A 17,742-nucleotide genomic window follows, 5' to 3' on the forward strand; every position below is an offset into this window, starting at 1 on the left:
CAGCAAATAACCAAAGAATTGCCTCACTGCAATTGTTACTGGAATGAATTACTGGTTTGATTTGTTTGTTTAAAATTAGAAATTTCACAGATACCATTATGCACTGGAAATTTGCTTTGTGTTTTGTGTCCTATGAAGCATATTTAACCATGAATTCTCCTGTTAGATCCTTCCCTATACATTGAGACAGTCTCTGGAATTTCATATTTTCAACTGCATAAAGCCACAAAGTTTAATCTATTAAAATTTATAATATTTTATACACTGGACCTTTGGGGATGAAAGCAGCACTTGCAATACTGCAAGAGTTCATAGATTGTCACTCTTTTCAGTATAAACTCATTTTCTAGGGGTTTATAACTCAGCTATGAAATCTGCTGCAGACTGAAACACGAGAAACCAGATGTCATCTGAGCAGCCCTTCTTTAAACTGGAATTGGGCTTAAATCCCTTGAAAGGATTTTTTCATGGAAGAGAGAAAAAATGTTTTGTAGGTTTTAGGTACATTAATTGAAGTCATATAATTCAATTAAGAACTTCATTAAGAACTTTGAAACAGATAAGCTGTTCAATCATGCTTTGAATTTACATTTATAAATATGGTATAAAATATATTTCAGAAGACTACAGCACTGTTTTGATACATTTCAGAGTAGGAGGTTTGTCTAAGGCTTTGCATGTTTGAAAAAGAGAAAAAATTATATGTTCCATTAAGTTTGCTGGTGGTTTAAACTAATCCAGAAGTTAATTCTTTTTCCTGACTAAATGCAAGTATATTTTCAGTTTAAAAACGGTGTATATAAAGTCATAAAACACAGGAGCAAAAATAGCTACACTCTTGTTTTTGCAGTTCTTAAAAATTTCAAGTAAACATTAGCCTAGCAGAGTGACTAAAGTGAGATGATATTGCAGAGAAAAAATGTATGTGTATGTTTCTTATAATGATTATATACTGCCCAAGGCCAGACAAAATCCATCTGTGATTGCAAGGCAGTAATAAAAATTACCACAGGTTCAGGCAAGGAAATGGTGACTTCAGACTGTATTATTCAGAAGCTACTATGGGAAGCCCCACAACATTTGGCCAGATATTTTGCATTAACTTAAAAAGATTAGAGATATATAATGAAAGAAATCATCTGACTTGATGGGAGCTCCATGCACTGTTAAATCCCCATTCCTAAAGGCATTACCTCCACAAAGGTCTGCCTTTGCTACAGGTCTCTAAAAAGCCTCTTTATTTGAGCAAAACAAATTAGCCCCAACAGAGTGTACCCATGTTTTGTTTTTTTTTTACTTATTAAAACAACTTAGCCAGCTCATTCTCCCAGGCTTGTGTTTTCTATGTTTTCACCTATATTATTTTGTGGGTAATTTTGGGTTTCATAGATTTGTTGAGGCTTCATTAGGTTTGATTTAGTCTGGCCTTTAGGTGACTGGCTAAATCACTGTCAATTTACTCTGAATATTGAACATTCTGGATCTGAAATTAGGGGGATGTTAATTAGCTGTAATTGGTCACAGAGATGGCAGGGAATTTTGAATGCTCTATTAGCCCATTAGCAAATATAGATTCCTGGGCAATCAGTCTTAAGGACTAAAATAATCTTAAATTATTGAGTTGCATTTACCAATTAAAATGTATAATCCAGTTATGTGTACAAGAAATGCATGAAATACATTCATGAATTATGAAGCCTGTTAAAAAGGTGTGTTTTCTAACAGAAAGAATGGAAGTAATGAACTGTTGCAAAACACACATAAAGCCAAATATTAACTTTTTTCTTCATTTCTGAAAATATTGGAAATATATGAGATTCTTCAATGTGGTATACTACTTATCCCATATTTGTACACACTGTGTACTGCATGAGATTTGTAGTTTCTTCTCTCAAGCTTTTGTAATGCATGTCACCTTCATACCACGTTAGAAATATTTCAGTCATGTTCACAGTTGTACATTACAGCATGATAGGAATGCAAGCTTTCATTTGATTTCTCAAAGGAATGAGCATAATACACTAAAGCACAACACTGCAAAATTTAATTTCCTTCTTCTGGGTAGATAGAACAGGGGTGAAACTTTCAGTACAGATCTAATTCTTGTCTCATACCTTCCTTGTAATCTACTGCTAAATCTAAAGCTGATTTGTAGATTCTATCCCTGTCCTAACTTCTGAACAAACTGGCACATAACCACCCAGGAAGCAAAGCTTTACACATGCAAACTGTGACACAGGGTCCCCCTGTTATATTTTATGTCATAACCAGCACCTCCTCAATAATACAGAGTGCTATAGAATTTACAACCATCATGCGCTGGATGTGTAAAATTAAACAAAACTGCATCTTAAATCTTGCAGTGAGCAGATCTTGAATTCATGTAATCTAACTTCACTTACCTTACCCCTAAGTGTTAACCTCCCTCAGCCTCCCTCAGTTCCAAAAGCTACTTTACAAATGCTGAATAAAGAGGCCCAGCAAAAAGCAATTTACCAGATCTACTTTAGGATGAAACTAAACATCTCTTTTTTATATCATTCCAGAACAAATGCCATCTTATATAAATTGACAAAGTTTCACAAGCTTGATAATTTACTGTTAAAGAGATGTGAAACCATAGCAATCAAGAAGCAAAACCTAAGGGATCACAGACGCTAGTGTGAAGTTAATACTGATAAATTAAAATAATATATAAGAGGTAAAATACATATATAGATCATTTATGTATTTTTGAAATTATCTGCTTTTCAGGCAAATGAGAGTAAAATTGTTAATTATTGAAGGAAAAGAAAGCTCAGGTTCAAGTTTAAAGTACTTCCTTCTCACCTCACGTGTAGTGTTTTTACTGAGCTCCATGAATCTCTGTGTACTCTAGGCAACTCATAATCTAGGGCATTGCATTTCCTGTGTACTTTCCAGAGGTCAGCAGCTCTGTAGTGCAATCAGGGAGAAAAAAATCCATGTCTATTCCTCAGCCACACAGTTCCCTGACTGGTTTACCAGGTCAGCCTGCTCCTGCTTTCTGCTGCGCTCCCTCCTGTGTGGCACAGTCACTGCTACAGCTCTGCCATGGAGATGGTCATTTCTGGTACAGAAACGTAGTGAAAGTCCCTGTGGGAGCCTGCAGATCAGAATCCTCTGTCAGCTCTTTAACTGCCCTTCAAAGATCTGCAGGCTTCTCCTCGGTCACCCTCCTGTCTCCTCTAGGCTGAGTTCACCTCCCTCAGCCTGCCTCATTCTTATGCTATGCATAATTTCTGAGCATGAACTTCATGGAACTTCAGGTAGAGAAATGGGAAAGAGATTGAAAGCACTGGCTTATGAAAGGCAAGTGTTCTTTGAGGAGAAATACACTGTTTTTTTCTGTGGTTTATGGATTTAAAGAGCAAACAGTTGAATATAATTTTTGGGCATCTTTAATTTGCATTTGAAAACTAGGAAATTAATTTTAATCTTGCTTGCAAAACTAAATTTACAGTCCCGAGTATAACTATTTACTCTTTTTATGTAGGTCAGGTCTTTCAAAGAGCAATATCAAACCCAAGACAAAAAAAATACTGGGTTTTAGATTTAAGGAGCCACTTAGAAATATGCCTCAAATTCTACTTTCTATATGAAATGGAGGCATTGCTTCCACTGTAGGCAACCTGTCCAAAGGTGAAAATTATTCTTGTATCAATAATGCCAGCTATGTGATTCTATGTACAATCTTCAGCTATTTCCATGGTGTTTTTACAAATCACTGGGTTCAACTCAAAAAAACCAGTAAGAAATCAGGAGTGAAAACTTAGGGGTTGTGATAACAGCTATGCAACTATTCTTATATGTATGTAAATACAGAAAACAGTCTGAAAAAATCCTGCTCTAAAGAAGTACAACAGTTCTGTCTCTTAATATTTGACCATCAAGACCTGATTTGAATGTTGGCTTAATTATTCACTTAGGAACAGAAATATTGCTGGGAAGGAAAAGAAACAAACTCATGAACTCAAAATACTGAATATCTCTCAGAGATCTTCACAAAATAAAAACTCACCCTGCAAAGTAAATTTAACATTGCCTTATTTCTAAATCCTGGTCTGAAAATGGCATTTTCCATCAACACTTGTGAGATTTAAGTTCATTTAACCAGTAGAATGTGAGCAGAATTCCATCTGCTTCAGAAGTTTCCTTCAGACTCTGGTACAGATACAAATTCTTATTGCTTAGTATTACCTTTGTTTATTGAGCATGTGTGACCTGATAGCAAGTTCAGAAATTTCTGAGTTTTAGAGTTTAGTCTGAGTTATGCCCTGGTTCTTGACTGTTCATTGAAAACATATTAAGAACTTGATTAACTGCTTGACTGATTGATTGGCTAATTAATATTGAATATGGAAAACTAAAGTTGAATATGAAAGTTTCTTTCTTGGCTTGCATCTCTGTTGTAGCATCAACTGTTTGGTGTCCAAACTAAAATCTGATGCTTATTTTGGAAGGAGGTCTCAAAAATAATTTTATATTTTCCTTGTACTCCAGAGATGTCCTTCTGAAAACAAAGACAGATGAGAAGAAAATTTAAGAAAGTTTTGTGAAACATCTTCTCCACATTTGAAGCTCTGTGACATCTATTGATCCAGGATTTGTTGGTCTCTTTCAAGATCTATATGTGTTTCAAAAGCTTTCTAAGTAAATCTTGAAGTCAATATTGATATATAGCAGGACAAAAAAAATCTATGAATTTATCAGTAAACTAATAAAGTCCAGGAAATTTACTCCAAAACATCAACTCAATTTCTTTTGAATTAAAAGTCTGAAGTCCGAATTTCAATTCCTAGTTAATGATTGTGACAGATGTGATTAATTTAGAGCTGGAGTTCTCATTTAAGGAAGACAAGGACCCTAATAATTTATTTTCTGGTTCACATACATGTTTCCCAAGTGCTAATGGCTGTTAGCCTCACAAAGGTTTTACTACTGAAGACTTGCTGAACACTACATACCCTTTACAAACATAGGTAGTTAATTTATTTTCCATTTTATATCATTGCCAGATAAAAAGCATAAATATTCTATTTCTTTTTATTTGCTGCTTTTTTTTTTCTGTTCCTCAGTTGGAATCACAGTCCTTGTACCACCCACTTCATTTTCGTATTTGTCCCCTGTAATCAATATATATGTAATCAATCATATTTATGTTTACCCTAAAGCTTGATCTTGTTCATTTGTCTATTAAGTCTTAAAACTAGGCTAGATTATTGAAGACAAGGGTGTGTTTTAGCTAATATTAAGAATCTGGTCCTCTGTACTTATGGTTTTTGAAGAGCAGTTTGGGGGTTAGCACGTTCTACATTTTTCTGATCATTAAAATGTGTAAGCAAATATCAGAATACTCAAGGAAACTATTAAAGACTGTATTTCTGAAAATATGAATTAATACTAATTTCATTTCTCTAGAAAAAAAATTATATAGAAATTAGAAAACACAAATCTGACCTTACATGCTTGTATATTTTATGTTACTGTCAACATATTCATTTTCCAGGATGAGGATGGGCTGCAAAATGGAGAAACTTAAAATATAAAGGTGCATGTGGTGTGAACTAATGTGTTCTGACATTTCTCACAATATCTTCTCTCTTTGTAGACTCAGCGGAGACACTGTGCTGTCCCCAAGGAGGTGAGACACTGACATATTTGTGTAATAGATTCTGCTTAATAAATTTTTAAATTTGTATATAAAAGGAGTCAGAATATGCTAAGTTTTACCTGCTAAGTCTTTGTAATCCACCAGGTCAAACATTACAATAGCTACTGCTGACCAGGTAACAATCAGAGCAACAACAAGAAGCCATGCTGCTGGAGAGCTGAACGTGTTCACAAAGTCTTCTGTCACTGACTTCTTGCCCACTTTCATGGATGACGAAGGAACGGAGCCGTTCTTACCATCTATTATCGTCGTGGTTGTCGACATGTGTCCTGTACAAACAGACAAAACAGAGGAAAACATTGTAACAGCTTGGAGCCTTAAAGCCAAGAATATGAATGTTCTTTTGAAATTGTTTTGTCATCAGAATGTTTAAAAGAAATATAAATATTTTATTACTGAAAAAAGGTTCTTGGACTTTCTGGAAGAAATAGTCACAAACAGGCTTTTTTATTATATGACATTTTTGAGTCTGCCACAAATAGCTACAGGCCTAGGGGAGTGATTGATGAAAGCATAAAATATTATTACCCTCCAAAGGATTGTCTTGTTACGGGCTGTAGGCCAGATTCTCAGGTGATATGATTAAGTGAACTTCCATTGACTTTAATGGAGCTAATGCATCTATGCCACTTGAGGTTTGGCTGGAATTCTGCTGTGAAGGACATGTATCAGTAGGAAGAGAAATACATATATACTTCATTTCATCCCACAGAAATAGAAATTATTTCCATCTCCAGGATCCTTAAAAGTTGTGAATAAGGTTGTAGGTGATTTTAAATACCTTTGTTTGTGGAATTTTTTACTTAATGAAATAATCTCCTAAGAAACTAGAGTTACAATGGCAAAGTAGACTTGATTGCAGAAAGCATAGGTTTGGTAATAAAAAGCTGGTAGGAAGTTGAATGTTACTCAGCTAAGTGACCAGCTGACACACATTAACTATGTAATGGACAGTAACAGTAGTGACTTAACCTACTTCCTGAGGTACTAAAAATGCTAATTCTGGACACAAACATTAATTCTGCACACAAACCAAAACTATGGTAACTGAAACCTAACTGTATTTGAAAGTTCTGAACTTAATCTGCTTCATAAAATATATTTTGATAACCTAAACAATCTAGGGAGGTCTATTTTTCTCCATTATATACAATAACAATAGTAAAAGTATTCTGAACACAGTTCAAACTAGTAGAAGACCACAGTATCTCCACTTAGTTTGCAATATCTTCTTGCATGTTAGAGTTAAAATCTTCAAAGATATATTACATGTGTTCTTGGTCTAATTGTTGACACCAACTTCCATAAATTAATTTCAATGATTTAAGAGACCCTTGCCCATACAGACATCTAAACTTTCAAGGAATCAGGTAGCACCTGGTTTGTGCAGGTCTTTGCTTTTTGTTTGTCTTCTGTCACTGTTGATGCAATCTATAAAAATGATATTTTCTGTGTGACAGAGTTGCTCTGTATGAAGGTAAGCAGATTCAATTTCACTTTTGACATAGAAAATGACAAATAGGCACTGAGAAAATTTTGCTGGAGCTAAGGTACAGGCTGTTGAAGACTTTCCAATATTTACCATCACAATCTCTATTTAGACTCTCTTTGAGAATCACAACATTTATATTCTTAAAGAAATAAAGGAATGAAGAAAGGATAAAATCATTAATATTACCATATATACGTAATTTTCCCTTCCTATTTTGCCCAAACAATTCTTCTGATCCTTATGCTAATGAATAATGGTTTTGTTCTTTCCCTGTAGAATGTTAAAACAATATCCTAATCTGATACTGAAATGCCCCTTTATGCATCTGACAAAAACATAAAATTAGGAAGGACAATTTTGTTAGAAAAGGTTCCCTAATCCTTAATCTGTCATATCTGCTGAGTTTTCAAATTCATGTCTTAATCTGTTCTAGAATTCTTTTTTAAAAAAAATTTATTATGCAGTGCATTGTATTAATGAGTAGTTCCCTTAGGTCTGCCTTTTAATTTTGCTTCTGCACAAGCATCTTGCTTATCAATGCCTTGCCTCAAGCCCTGAAAAACTGCTCTGCTACACAGCAGAGCTGTAAAATCAAAATTGCCATATTACATGTTTTGTGTTACTTATTTGAAATTTGTTCTTATTTATAGAATATTTGTTCTACTCATAAATAATGCCTATCCCCTAGGATAGAATGTATACATTTAAAAAAATATTATAAAACCATCACTGCTTCCATTTCTCCAAACAAAAATTTTAGATCAAACAATTCAGAGCAGGAGGAAAAATCTGCCAAGTGACAACTAAGAATAAAGATCATCTTCCTAAGTCAAATTCAAAATCAATAGCATTTTGTCATCCTACTGCATACACGATGGAAGTAATTTGTGCATGTAACAGGTCATAAATGACACATTATGCATTTTTCCCCTTGGAGATATCAGTCAGAGTTTATGATGTGTAAGAGAGAATAGAAAGGTACTGTCTCATCTTGACAAATCTGATTAGTACCACAGCATGTCTTCAAGGACATCCTAGTGGCAGATATTTGCAGTTATAATACAAACAATTAAAACTCGATGTGTGTATACAGACATAGACTTATAATTACCAGTCAAAGGATCATTGCTCTAGGTTTGTTGCTATGTAAAAATAGTTCCTTACTGTTTAGTATACCTAACTTTTCAAACTCAGACCACTACACGTCTTCTTTGGTGAAGAAAATAGTAACTGATGATTTATCAATCAGAGCAATGCTGCAGAGACAGAGCTCAAGTATGCTAGAAGGTTATCTATGACAAGCTTTTGGCTGTTGATGTAGTCAAGTCAGATTTCCCTTTAAGAACTTAGGATGTTATACAATAAAATCACTGTCATTACATTCACAGTCATTAAAGTGTGAGTGAACAGTTATTGATTCAAATTTGACTGGAAGTCAAGCTAGGAAAGTACCGTTACACTGCTAGATGTTCCTGATACAGGTGCTTACAGTGTGATTCAGGGGCCTAAGAAAGATTTCCAGTATTGTTTTAAATGCTTTACATTATCAAAAATGTCCTCACAGGACTGGCAGGCAAAATTTAAAGGACAGTAACTTTGGAACTGCCTAAGAAAAAAATCTACACAGGATGTCCTAAAGCAAATAGAAATTAGATGTTTATGTCCCTAGATACCTATATAAACAAAATTGACATGAGGATTTTATCTGACGACTCCTGAGAAATACATTGCTTGCTGCTACATAATCTCATGTAGGGTGGATTGTATATTGATACCATCACCATTTCATGACTCCAAAATGAAGAGGCAGTAACACTGAGATGATCTCCCTCTCTCCAGAAGCATTCTATTTTTGTGGTACCCAAGGTGTTAGCCTCATGTTTTTCTCTGCTTCTTTCTCGCTTTCAGTTGTCTAGGTGCTCTGTTCATTTCTGTCTACCTTCTACCAGTTCTAACTTTCTCTGCAAGTCTTCGGTGATAATATTTATGAAGCTAGCAACAGAGAAAAAGGGGATGTATATACAATATTTTCATCAGTTCAGCCAGCAGTGATTCTCCTTTTTCTCAGAAAAGTGCCAAAGTTAGGCAGAACTCCTGCCCAAGTGGTCAGTGGAGATTCAGGTGCCCAGTGGGGGACTGAGGCACTCAAACAGGCATTTTTGTTGCTTTGAAATCACCTGATGGAGCCTATTGAGTTCTACATTTACAATTAGCAGAGGTCATTCAGCAGCAGGTTAAAATCAGATTGCTGAAATTTCCTAGGTATCCTTGCTGTCTACATAATAAATATTTTCTCCTTTAAGACAAATTTCTGTTTCCATATTACAGCCAGCCTGAATCCAAGTCAGTTTACTTTTGATAAGCACTGTAGTGGATCAGGAGATTCATGAGCAGATCAGTTGTCCCTGCTCTGGGAGAGGCAACATCCATCACAGGAGTGGAGGGTGCAGCTGAAGGCTGCTACAATTTCAGCCATCCAATTTTAATCCACCGCCACATGTCTGCTAGAGCCTCTTGGCACTTTGGGTTGTGATTGGTATTGATTTTCAATGAGGATGGGAACTTAAAAAAGTTATATATATATATTTCTATAAAAAGATTACTCCAGGGATGTATACCTCTGACTGCACATCACAATTTCTCATGCACACAGGACTGCCCCATCAGGTCGCAAATGTCACCTTTACATCAACAGATTGATTTGCTAAATTCCAAACAGCTAAAACTCTGAGATTCTTACTATTCCTCTGGTTTCAGGGTTGTCACTTAGAATACAATCTGAAGACCCATAAGGTCTCGTAAGTATAAATAAACCTTGACAATTGGTGACAACTTTGAGAACACTGTGTGACTTTCAGAATCTAGAGCGAGGTTGTAGTCCTGGCAGCTTAGTAAAATACTCCATGTATTTGTGGACTGAGGCATTATCTCCTTAAGACTTAGTAAGTATAGAAGCCCATGGTTAAGGATGGGGACTTGATTTTAGAGTTCAACAGCTTCCACTACTCTAGTAGAAAAATGCAACAAAACAAAACTAAACATCCAAAATTAATAATTGAACCGATTCTGCTCAGACTCATTCAGGTGAAAAGAGTAATTTTCTCTATATCACTTCATAACTATTTTATGTATAACAATCTTATTCTTCCAATAGGACAAAAAATTAAGTAAACTATTCAATGTGCGATGTCTTTTTAAGGCTAGGTATATTAAAAGCAGAGGGCTAGTTATAATACTAAAAAAAAGAGGTTGTTCACTTTTAAATAATAATATTGTTGCTAGGGCAATGCATTGGGATGTGAGAAACCTCACTGCAGTGTGCTCTAAATGAGAGGGCTGGTAGATTTTGACATGTCTGTTGTATTCCCTAGATGAGCACTCCAGTAAATAGGCTACAGAGCATTCTGGATTCAGGTCATTAATGGCTTCTGTTTGACCTATTCCACTTCACTTGGAATATTTAAACACTAATTAAGGAAGCAGGGAAGAGAAAAAATGGCTGTAAAAATTGACACTGGATGTTAAGCACCAGCTCAAGCCTTGGGCTTTAACCTGGTGACCTTATCAACTCAGCACTGTTGGGATCAGGCAGGCAGGAGTCTCAGCCTACAGTAAGCAGGGCACCGCAGGGAGAAGAGGACAAGGGATTAGAACCCTTCACTGAAGAAGTGGGCAATGGATATAAAATAATCTGCTGCATTTTTTTCAAACTCAGCACATCACCCTTAGTGAGTCCACAGACCTGCAGGCACCACAATAATCATTCTTTCCCCACATGAGGAAAATTATTTCTACCACAAGAAAGGATTACACCTACACCTGCTGTTCAGGGGATACTTATGCCTGACTGTGACATCCTCCTGTTTCAATATCTCTGCTAGGATTCCTTCTTCTTGGCTTATATGAACATAAAGGAAAAGACAGAATTATTTCCGTGGTCAATAATTGGTACCTTACAATGAATTATTAGTAATAATATTTTTTTCCTAAAGCAACCTAATGACTTTTTTCATGCTTTTTGTCTTGTTTATATATTTATGTGAAAACAAAATGGTGAGCGAGAGGAGAACTTCAGGACTCACTCTATGCACTGAACAGAGAGCCTCTATCATCTTATCTGACCAGTACCAGGGGCCAAAAATGCAGCTACTGGACAAGAACCAACTGAGTGTAGAATATTTCAGAGGAGAAAGAGCAAGAGCGCTGCAGCTGGTAAAAACCTTTTGATCTCTTCCAAATATTGCTAAAGGATGCAATTAAAGTGGATTTAAAACCATTTTCTGTGGAAGATCTGTAGTCCTGCCAAACTTCAATAGGTTAGAAACTCAGCTAGATGCACTAACACAGACCATGACTTCAACTGGACATACATGGAAATAGAGATACGAGACTTTTTCTAACACAGAGAATGTGGTGGGATAGAATGTAAGAAAATATAGCGCAGAAGGCAATCTCACCCTTGAGGAGCTGCAGCTGTACTAATCACCAAAGATTAGCAACAGGCCTGCCCTTAACAGGCCACAGCTGTGTCCAATGAGGATGAGTGATATAAAAGAGTGGGTTAGCTGGCTGAGGAGAGGGTTGAAGTTTGTTGGTTGTGCTGTGAAGGAGTTGGTGCTATGAGGAGCTGTCTATGAGGAATTACTGAGAAGATATGGAACTTTTGCAATAAGATGACAACAAGAGAAGAATCTAGAAACAGGGAAAGACAACGTAAATAGGCAAATTGAGCTTATCTGTGAAAGCTCCTCTCTCTCACTGTTATCTGCAACAGATTGTGAGTAGAACAAGGATCCACGATGCAGCCCAAAAATGGGTGATGAGCAACTAGTGTAGGTCTTCTGAGCATGGACAAGCTTCTACGAGCTTTTGAGCAGAAATGTGAAAATTTTAAGAAAAGCTAGTTTATTTAGAGATGCAGCAGATATCTTCTCTTGAAATTACTAACACTCAGCAATTTCTTCTCTTTGTATCAAATTATATCTCTGTATATATGAATGAACAAAGGCCACTGGAACACCTGAATGGAAAAATAAATAAATGGAGTTTCACAACTGATACCAGAAGTTATGCACTTTTAAATTCATTAAACAATGTACCAAAGTGTTGCTTTACTGTTCATATAATTAAAGTGCAAAGAGAAAAAACCTCTCAACACCTGTGTATATTTACAACTTCTCAGACCTCAAGGTAGTCCTGTTGCAGACTAGAGGCTTAGAAAGCTGTGTCTGGGAATGTATATAAGAGAACATATGCAGATTTATCGGTGACTGATAGTTATAAAAATGTAATTATCTTTATGAAATGTGGAAAACAGGGCTGGAGATTATGCAGCAACCAATTCTACATGACAAAAGAAATAGAATAGATGTTATGGAATATGGAGAAGATGGTGTATGAAAATAAGCTGAATGATTGGATTCAGAAAAGGCACTTATAATTATTATGGTGGTTGGTCTGTGTATGTTTTTAATTTCCTCTTCTGTTATTATATCTGTATTGGTTTTATTTTTGATCAATACAGAACATCTGATAATTTCAGGAAGTAGATGGTATTAATCTTTCTATTCATTGTCCAAGAAATTATGTACACCAATCTTTTCATTTCATCGATTTCAATAAGCAGCTTTTAAAAGAAAAGATACATTCTATCAAGCCATTTCATTATCAAGTCCAAAGAAATTGTGTACTTCATACAGCATCAGTAAATAATGCTAATAGCACTATTATGGAGTGAAAACTAGAAATTCTTAATGCTGTATGCACGTTAGTACATGTGACATGTATTTTGGGATTGTAATAATTGCAGTTGCTTAGGATACTATGGTAGGTTGACCCTGGCTGGATTCGAGGGGCTCCCCAAAGCCATAATACTCATATCCTTCCCTGGACAGGGGATAGAAAATGTAAGAAAAGGCTCATGGGTTGAGATAGGAACAGGACAAAACCAGGCACCAGTTATTGCCATGGGAAAAACAGACTGGACTTAGGGAAATTAGTTGAATCAATCACAATTGCTAATTAGAAATATAATCTGAATCTTTCAAACACTCTCTTAATTTCATTTGAGATTTCTCTGCATTGTCCCTGCAGAGTTGCAGGGGGAGAGGGAATGGGGTTTGTGGTCAGTTGGTTCATTGTGTGTTGCATCTCTGCATTTTTTTCCTCAGGGGGAGGACTCGCACTCTTCCCCTTCTCCAGCATGCATCTCTCCCATAGGAGACAATCCTCCAGGAATCACTCCAACCTGATGCCTTCCCGTGGGCTGCAGTTCTTCACAAACTGCTCTAGGGTGGGTCTCTTCTCTGGGGTGCAGTCCTCCAGGAAAAGGCTGCTCCAACACTGATTCCCCAGAGGGTAACATTTCTGCCAGGAGCCGCTCCAGCATAGGATCCCCATGGGCTCACAGCCTCCTGTGTGGGCACACACCTGCTCTGGTGTGGGGTCCTCCAGGGGCTGCAGGTGATTATCTGCTTCCCTGTAGGACTGCAAGGAGCCAGCCTGCCTTACCATGGGCTGCACCTTGGGCTGCAGGTGTCTGGGGCACCTTCTCCTTCATTGACCTTGCAGTCTGCAGAGCTGTTCCTCTCACTCATTCTCTCTTGTCCCTGTGTCTGATTTTTTTTTTAATTTCTCCCCTTCCTAAATATTTTATCTCACAGGTGGTACTCTCATCACCATGGAATCAGTCTTTGCCAGTGGTGAGTCCATTCTGGAGCCATATTGGATCTGTCAAACATGGGGGAGACTTCTGGAAACTTCATCTGCGAACCACCTCTGTATCCTCCTCCACTACCAAAATCTTTCCATGAAAACCCTGTGCAGATACAGTACACTACAATGGGCTGGGTGGAAAAAAGTAAAGGATCTCAGTAGAAAATAACTAATACTAACTAGGAAACCTCCATATCTGTATGGTCAGAAAATTACTTTCCAGTGATGTAAAACAAGGTTGCAGTAGGGACTGGACAACTACATGTAAGAAATAAGGACTTTTGAATACGAAGACACAATCTCTGACTCAGGAATTTTCTTTATTTCATTTCCCTGAATGCTGAGTAAGTATATTGGCAGGGCAGGGTCTAAGCATTTAAAACTCTTTCCTCAACAGTGGCTGCTAAAAAAGACAAGATACTTTCAAACCTTCATTTTCCATCTGCTGAAATTATTTGAATGCATGCATCTGATATTTTTTCCCCCTGAGGACAGCTGTAAAGAATGTCTTTAAAAAACTTTTGTGTATATAAAATATTGGTTGTACCTCATGTAAGACGTTGGCATATGTGGTTAACTCCTTGCCATGCAGATTGAAATGATAGATTTGGACTTTCACTGTACAAAAGAAGTCAGAATTCCCTGAAGGGAATCTGGACTTCACCTCCCTACTGATCAAGGAGAGAAATTCAAACAGTAGCAATAGAGGATGGTTTGTCTAGAAAATCTGAGAGAACAGAATCGGGTAGTAGGGAAGAAATTCTGGGAAGCACAGCTGGAAAAATCAATTTGTATTAGCAACCAGTGTAACTGATAAGAAGATAACAGGAAGATTTTGGAAAGGAAAAAGTGTACATAACTGCAAAAAGGTCTCTTTGCTCCAATCATATTTTCCCTGCAGGAATGAAACTTGTTTTTTCAGGAATGCATCACTGGGTCCTGTTGAAGAAGTATTAATACTGGCTATTGCTTGTTCTGGAATAGAGCCAAGGTACGAAATGTAGAATTAGATAAATTACATATGAATACCTACCTTTTTGTGCAGTTGTCTTGAAACAATCTGAGAACTTCAAGTAGGGGAAGTGAAAACCAGTTTCAGCCAGACCTAAATTACACTGTGCTTTAAAATACAATCAGCAGTAAAATAAGTTAACTCCCTCTCAGTTGATATACTTCTAAGCTTTGTCCTCAGAGTGCCTGGTAAGGTCAGCAGATATCTGAAGGATTTAGGTGTCCACATCCCATTGAAAGTTCATACAAAATGAACCCTAAATCACACTAAAAGTTGAACTTCAGAGATTTGGAGCTGAATTTTCATCTTTTCTTACATGTTTGAATTTCATACTCTAGTAGAGCATTGGTGAAACTTCAAATTAAGCAGAAGAAATCTGTCTCATAACTTAGCAAGGAAGTGTAAAAATTTCTTCACTCCAAAATTGCTTCTAAAGAACCTTAGACTGATATGAGATTTAACCTTCTGCTCTTTGGGATTCTTTCCTGTGTGCATATGCATTTCAGCAGGCTTTTATAGTATTCTGATTATTCCAGTACCTCAGAAAAAGAAGGCATTAGCAGTAATTAAAAGATCTTCTGTGCTGTTAGTCTTATATGACTGATTGTATTGTGAACCTATCTGTAATAGTTAATACCTGAAATTATTTTAGAAATAATAGTAAGGGAAGACCTGAGTACCAGATTTAAGAGATAACAATTTATTGGGAAATTTTACAGATTTTAATTACAACTATATCACTTTTTGCAATTATTTCTTTAGACCTTTAGACCACAGGAATGAATAAAAATAAAAATAGGATAAATTATTTTATGAAATCAAAGCTGGAGGATGTGCAGTTGATAGTAACAAGAGAAATGTAATTCACTGCAGTTTAAAATAGATACTAAGATATGGAAAAGAGACACTGAGCTGCTTCCTTTCCAAAAGGCACCAGATTTCACCTTTTCATGATCTGAAACTGGAAATTTACATTTTTCTCTTCTAAGTAGCTCTTCAGTTTGATACGTTTTACATTGTCTTAGGAATGTGATTCTTTAAAAAATCAAATGTTTCATTTCTAGCTTCTCAGTATGCAGATGAGATAAGAACGCAACTGAATTCTGAACACTCAAACTAGCAGCAGCCTGAAAAATCCACTATTTGTTTGGTTCCACACCCAAATTTTTTTATTGATCTGTACAAATACCTTCCTTTCTTTGGAAATAATTGGTGCTCTGAAACAGTAAAAAGTTTTACCTTCCTGTTCATCTTAGCAACCTGACATTTCAGAAAGAGATGCCAAAGGGATATTTAGACACACTTCTGAGTTGATATAAGATGAGAGGTACATCTTATCTTTTAAAATGTCAAAATGAAAGTTGGAGAAAAACGATTGCCATTTATCTCTAAATAGCAGTAGACCTTCTGAAGCAACAGCGCTGTGTGCAGTTCCCTTGTTATTAGATTTTGGAAACTCAACTTTACACATCCTTGAAATATTCAGAAGGGATTAGAAAAAAACCATTGACTTATTTTTTATTGTTGAAAAAAAATTAATCTGTTCTCATCTGTAAAATTATGACAATCCTAATAAATAATGAAACTTACTAGAATAAATAGTAAGTTCCACACACTTATCTTCATTCTGGACAAGTCTACCAGTATAAAGAAACTCTATGAAGACAATTGAAGATCTTTATTTCCTCTGATGGAACTACTATTTTCTCTCAAATGAGTGTATTGAGGAATATTTAATATGATTATTTGCTTGATTTCTTTTATTTCAAGTGAACATGGCCCTGAGGGTTGGACCAATTTTATATGACTTAATGTACTGGCATTTACAGATTCTGAAAACAAAAGTAGTTCTAACAATAATTTACTATACTCTGCGAGTTATGGTGCAAGTCTGACAAGTCTTCCATATGGAGCTACCCAGTCACTACAGCACTCAAATCTGGAGTTCAACATGTGCATAGCTTAAATGTATATACTCATAAAACATACTGAGTAAACATGGCTGCAGGTCATTTACCAGAGACAGAAGATAAAGGTATGTTTGGCAAACAACAGAGTTTGCAATGGTAAGTTATATAGTACATATATATACATACACAGAGAGAGAAAACTTTGTTAAAAATTGGGGGAAAAAATTCTCATCTGACAGAAGGGGAAAACTATAATAAGTTCTTGTGGCAAGTTAGTCATCTATGTCACTGTTAGGTCTCACCTGTGAATGGCAATTTGCAACTACATTATAGGTCATCCTGTCTGTGAGAGAGAAAACAGAAAGCAAGTTGCTGAAGAGAACTTATGTTGCTTACAAAATAGTATAACCAATTTCTCAAGAGACAGTAGTTAGCTATAGTAAACAGATGAACCAAGGCCTATTTCTGTCAGGGAGTTATTTTCAAATAAATGCAGGAGTACTCCATCTGTATTCTTACAGAATAGCTAAAGGCAAGCCCATTACATAGGCACCTAAAATACTAGGGAAATTAGGCTTTCTGAAACTTGATTTTAAAGTTATTTTTCTATCCTATTCCTATCCTATTTTATATCCTAATATATAAATCCAAAACTATTTCTGATGTGCTCTTTGTATTCAGTGTAAGAAGAGAATTCTAGGAAGCAGTGGCAATCATAGAAATGGTTCATCTGAAGACTTTGAGTTTGGGTTGGTTTATTTTTTTTTCTTCTGTTTTTGGTCTGAAAAAATCCTTTGGCAAATATTCTTTCAATTTTAGGACACGAGGGATCTTAAACTGACACAGAGGAATAGAATTCAGCATTTAGGTAAAAAATTAGTGTGTCTCATCATTTTGTTTTTGCAATAACAATTCCTAAAAT

General features: G+C 36.1%; 1 protein-coding gene across 1 annotated transcript in view; it reads right to left on the minus strand.

Annotated features, from left to right (window-relative positions):
- Positions 1–17,742, minus strand: part of TRDN (triadin) — a 109,094-nt gene that overhangs the window by 72,530 nt on the left and 18,822 nt on the right. Inside the window, exon 2 of the mRNA XM_031066724.1 lies at positions 5,752–5,961. Within this exon, the coding sequence (XP_030922584.1) occupies positions 5,752–5,961 (210 nt within the window). The remainder of the gene's footprint in view (positions 1–5,751; positions 5,962–17,742) is intronic.

The sequence above is a fragment of the Geospiza fortis genome, unplaced genomic scaffold (genome assembly GCF_000277835.1).
Source record: "Geospiza fortis unplaced genomic scaffold, GeoFor_1.0 scaffold98, whole genome shotgun sequence".
In the NCBI taxonomy this organism is placed as follows: domain Eukaryota; kingdom Metazoa; phylum Chordata; class Aves; order Passeriformes; family Thraupidae; genus Geospiza; species Geospiza fortis.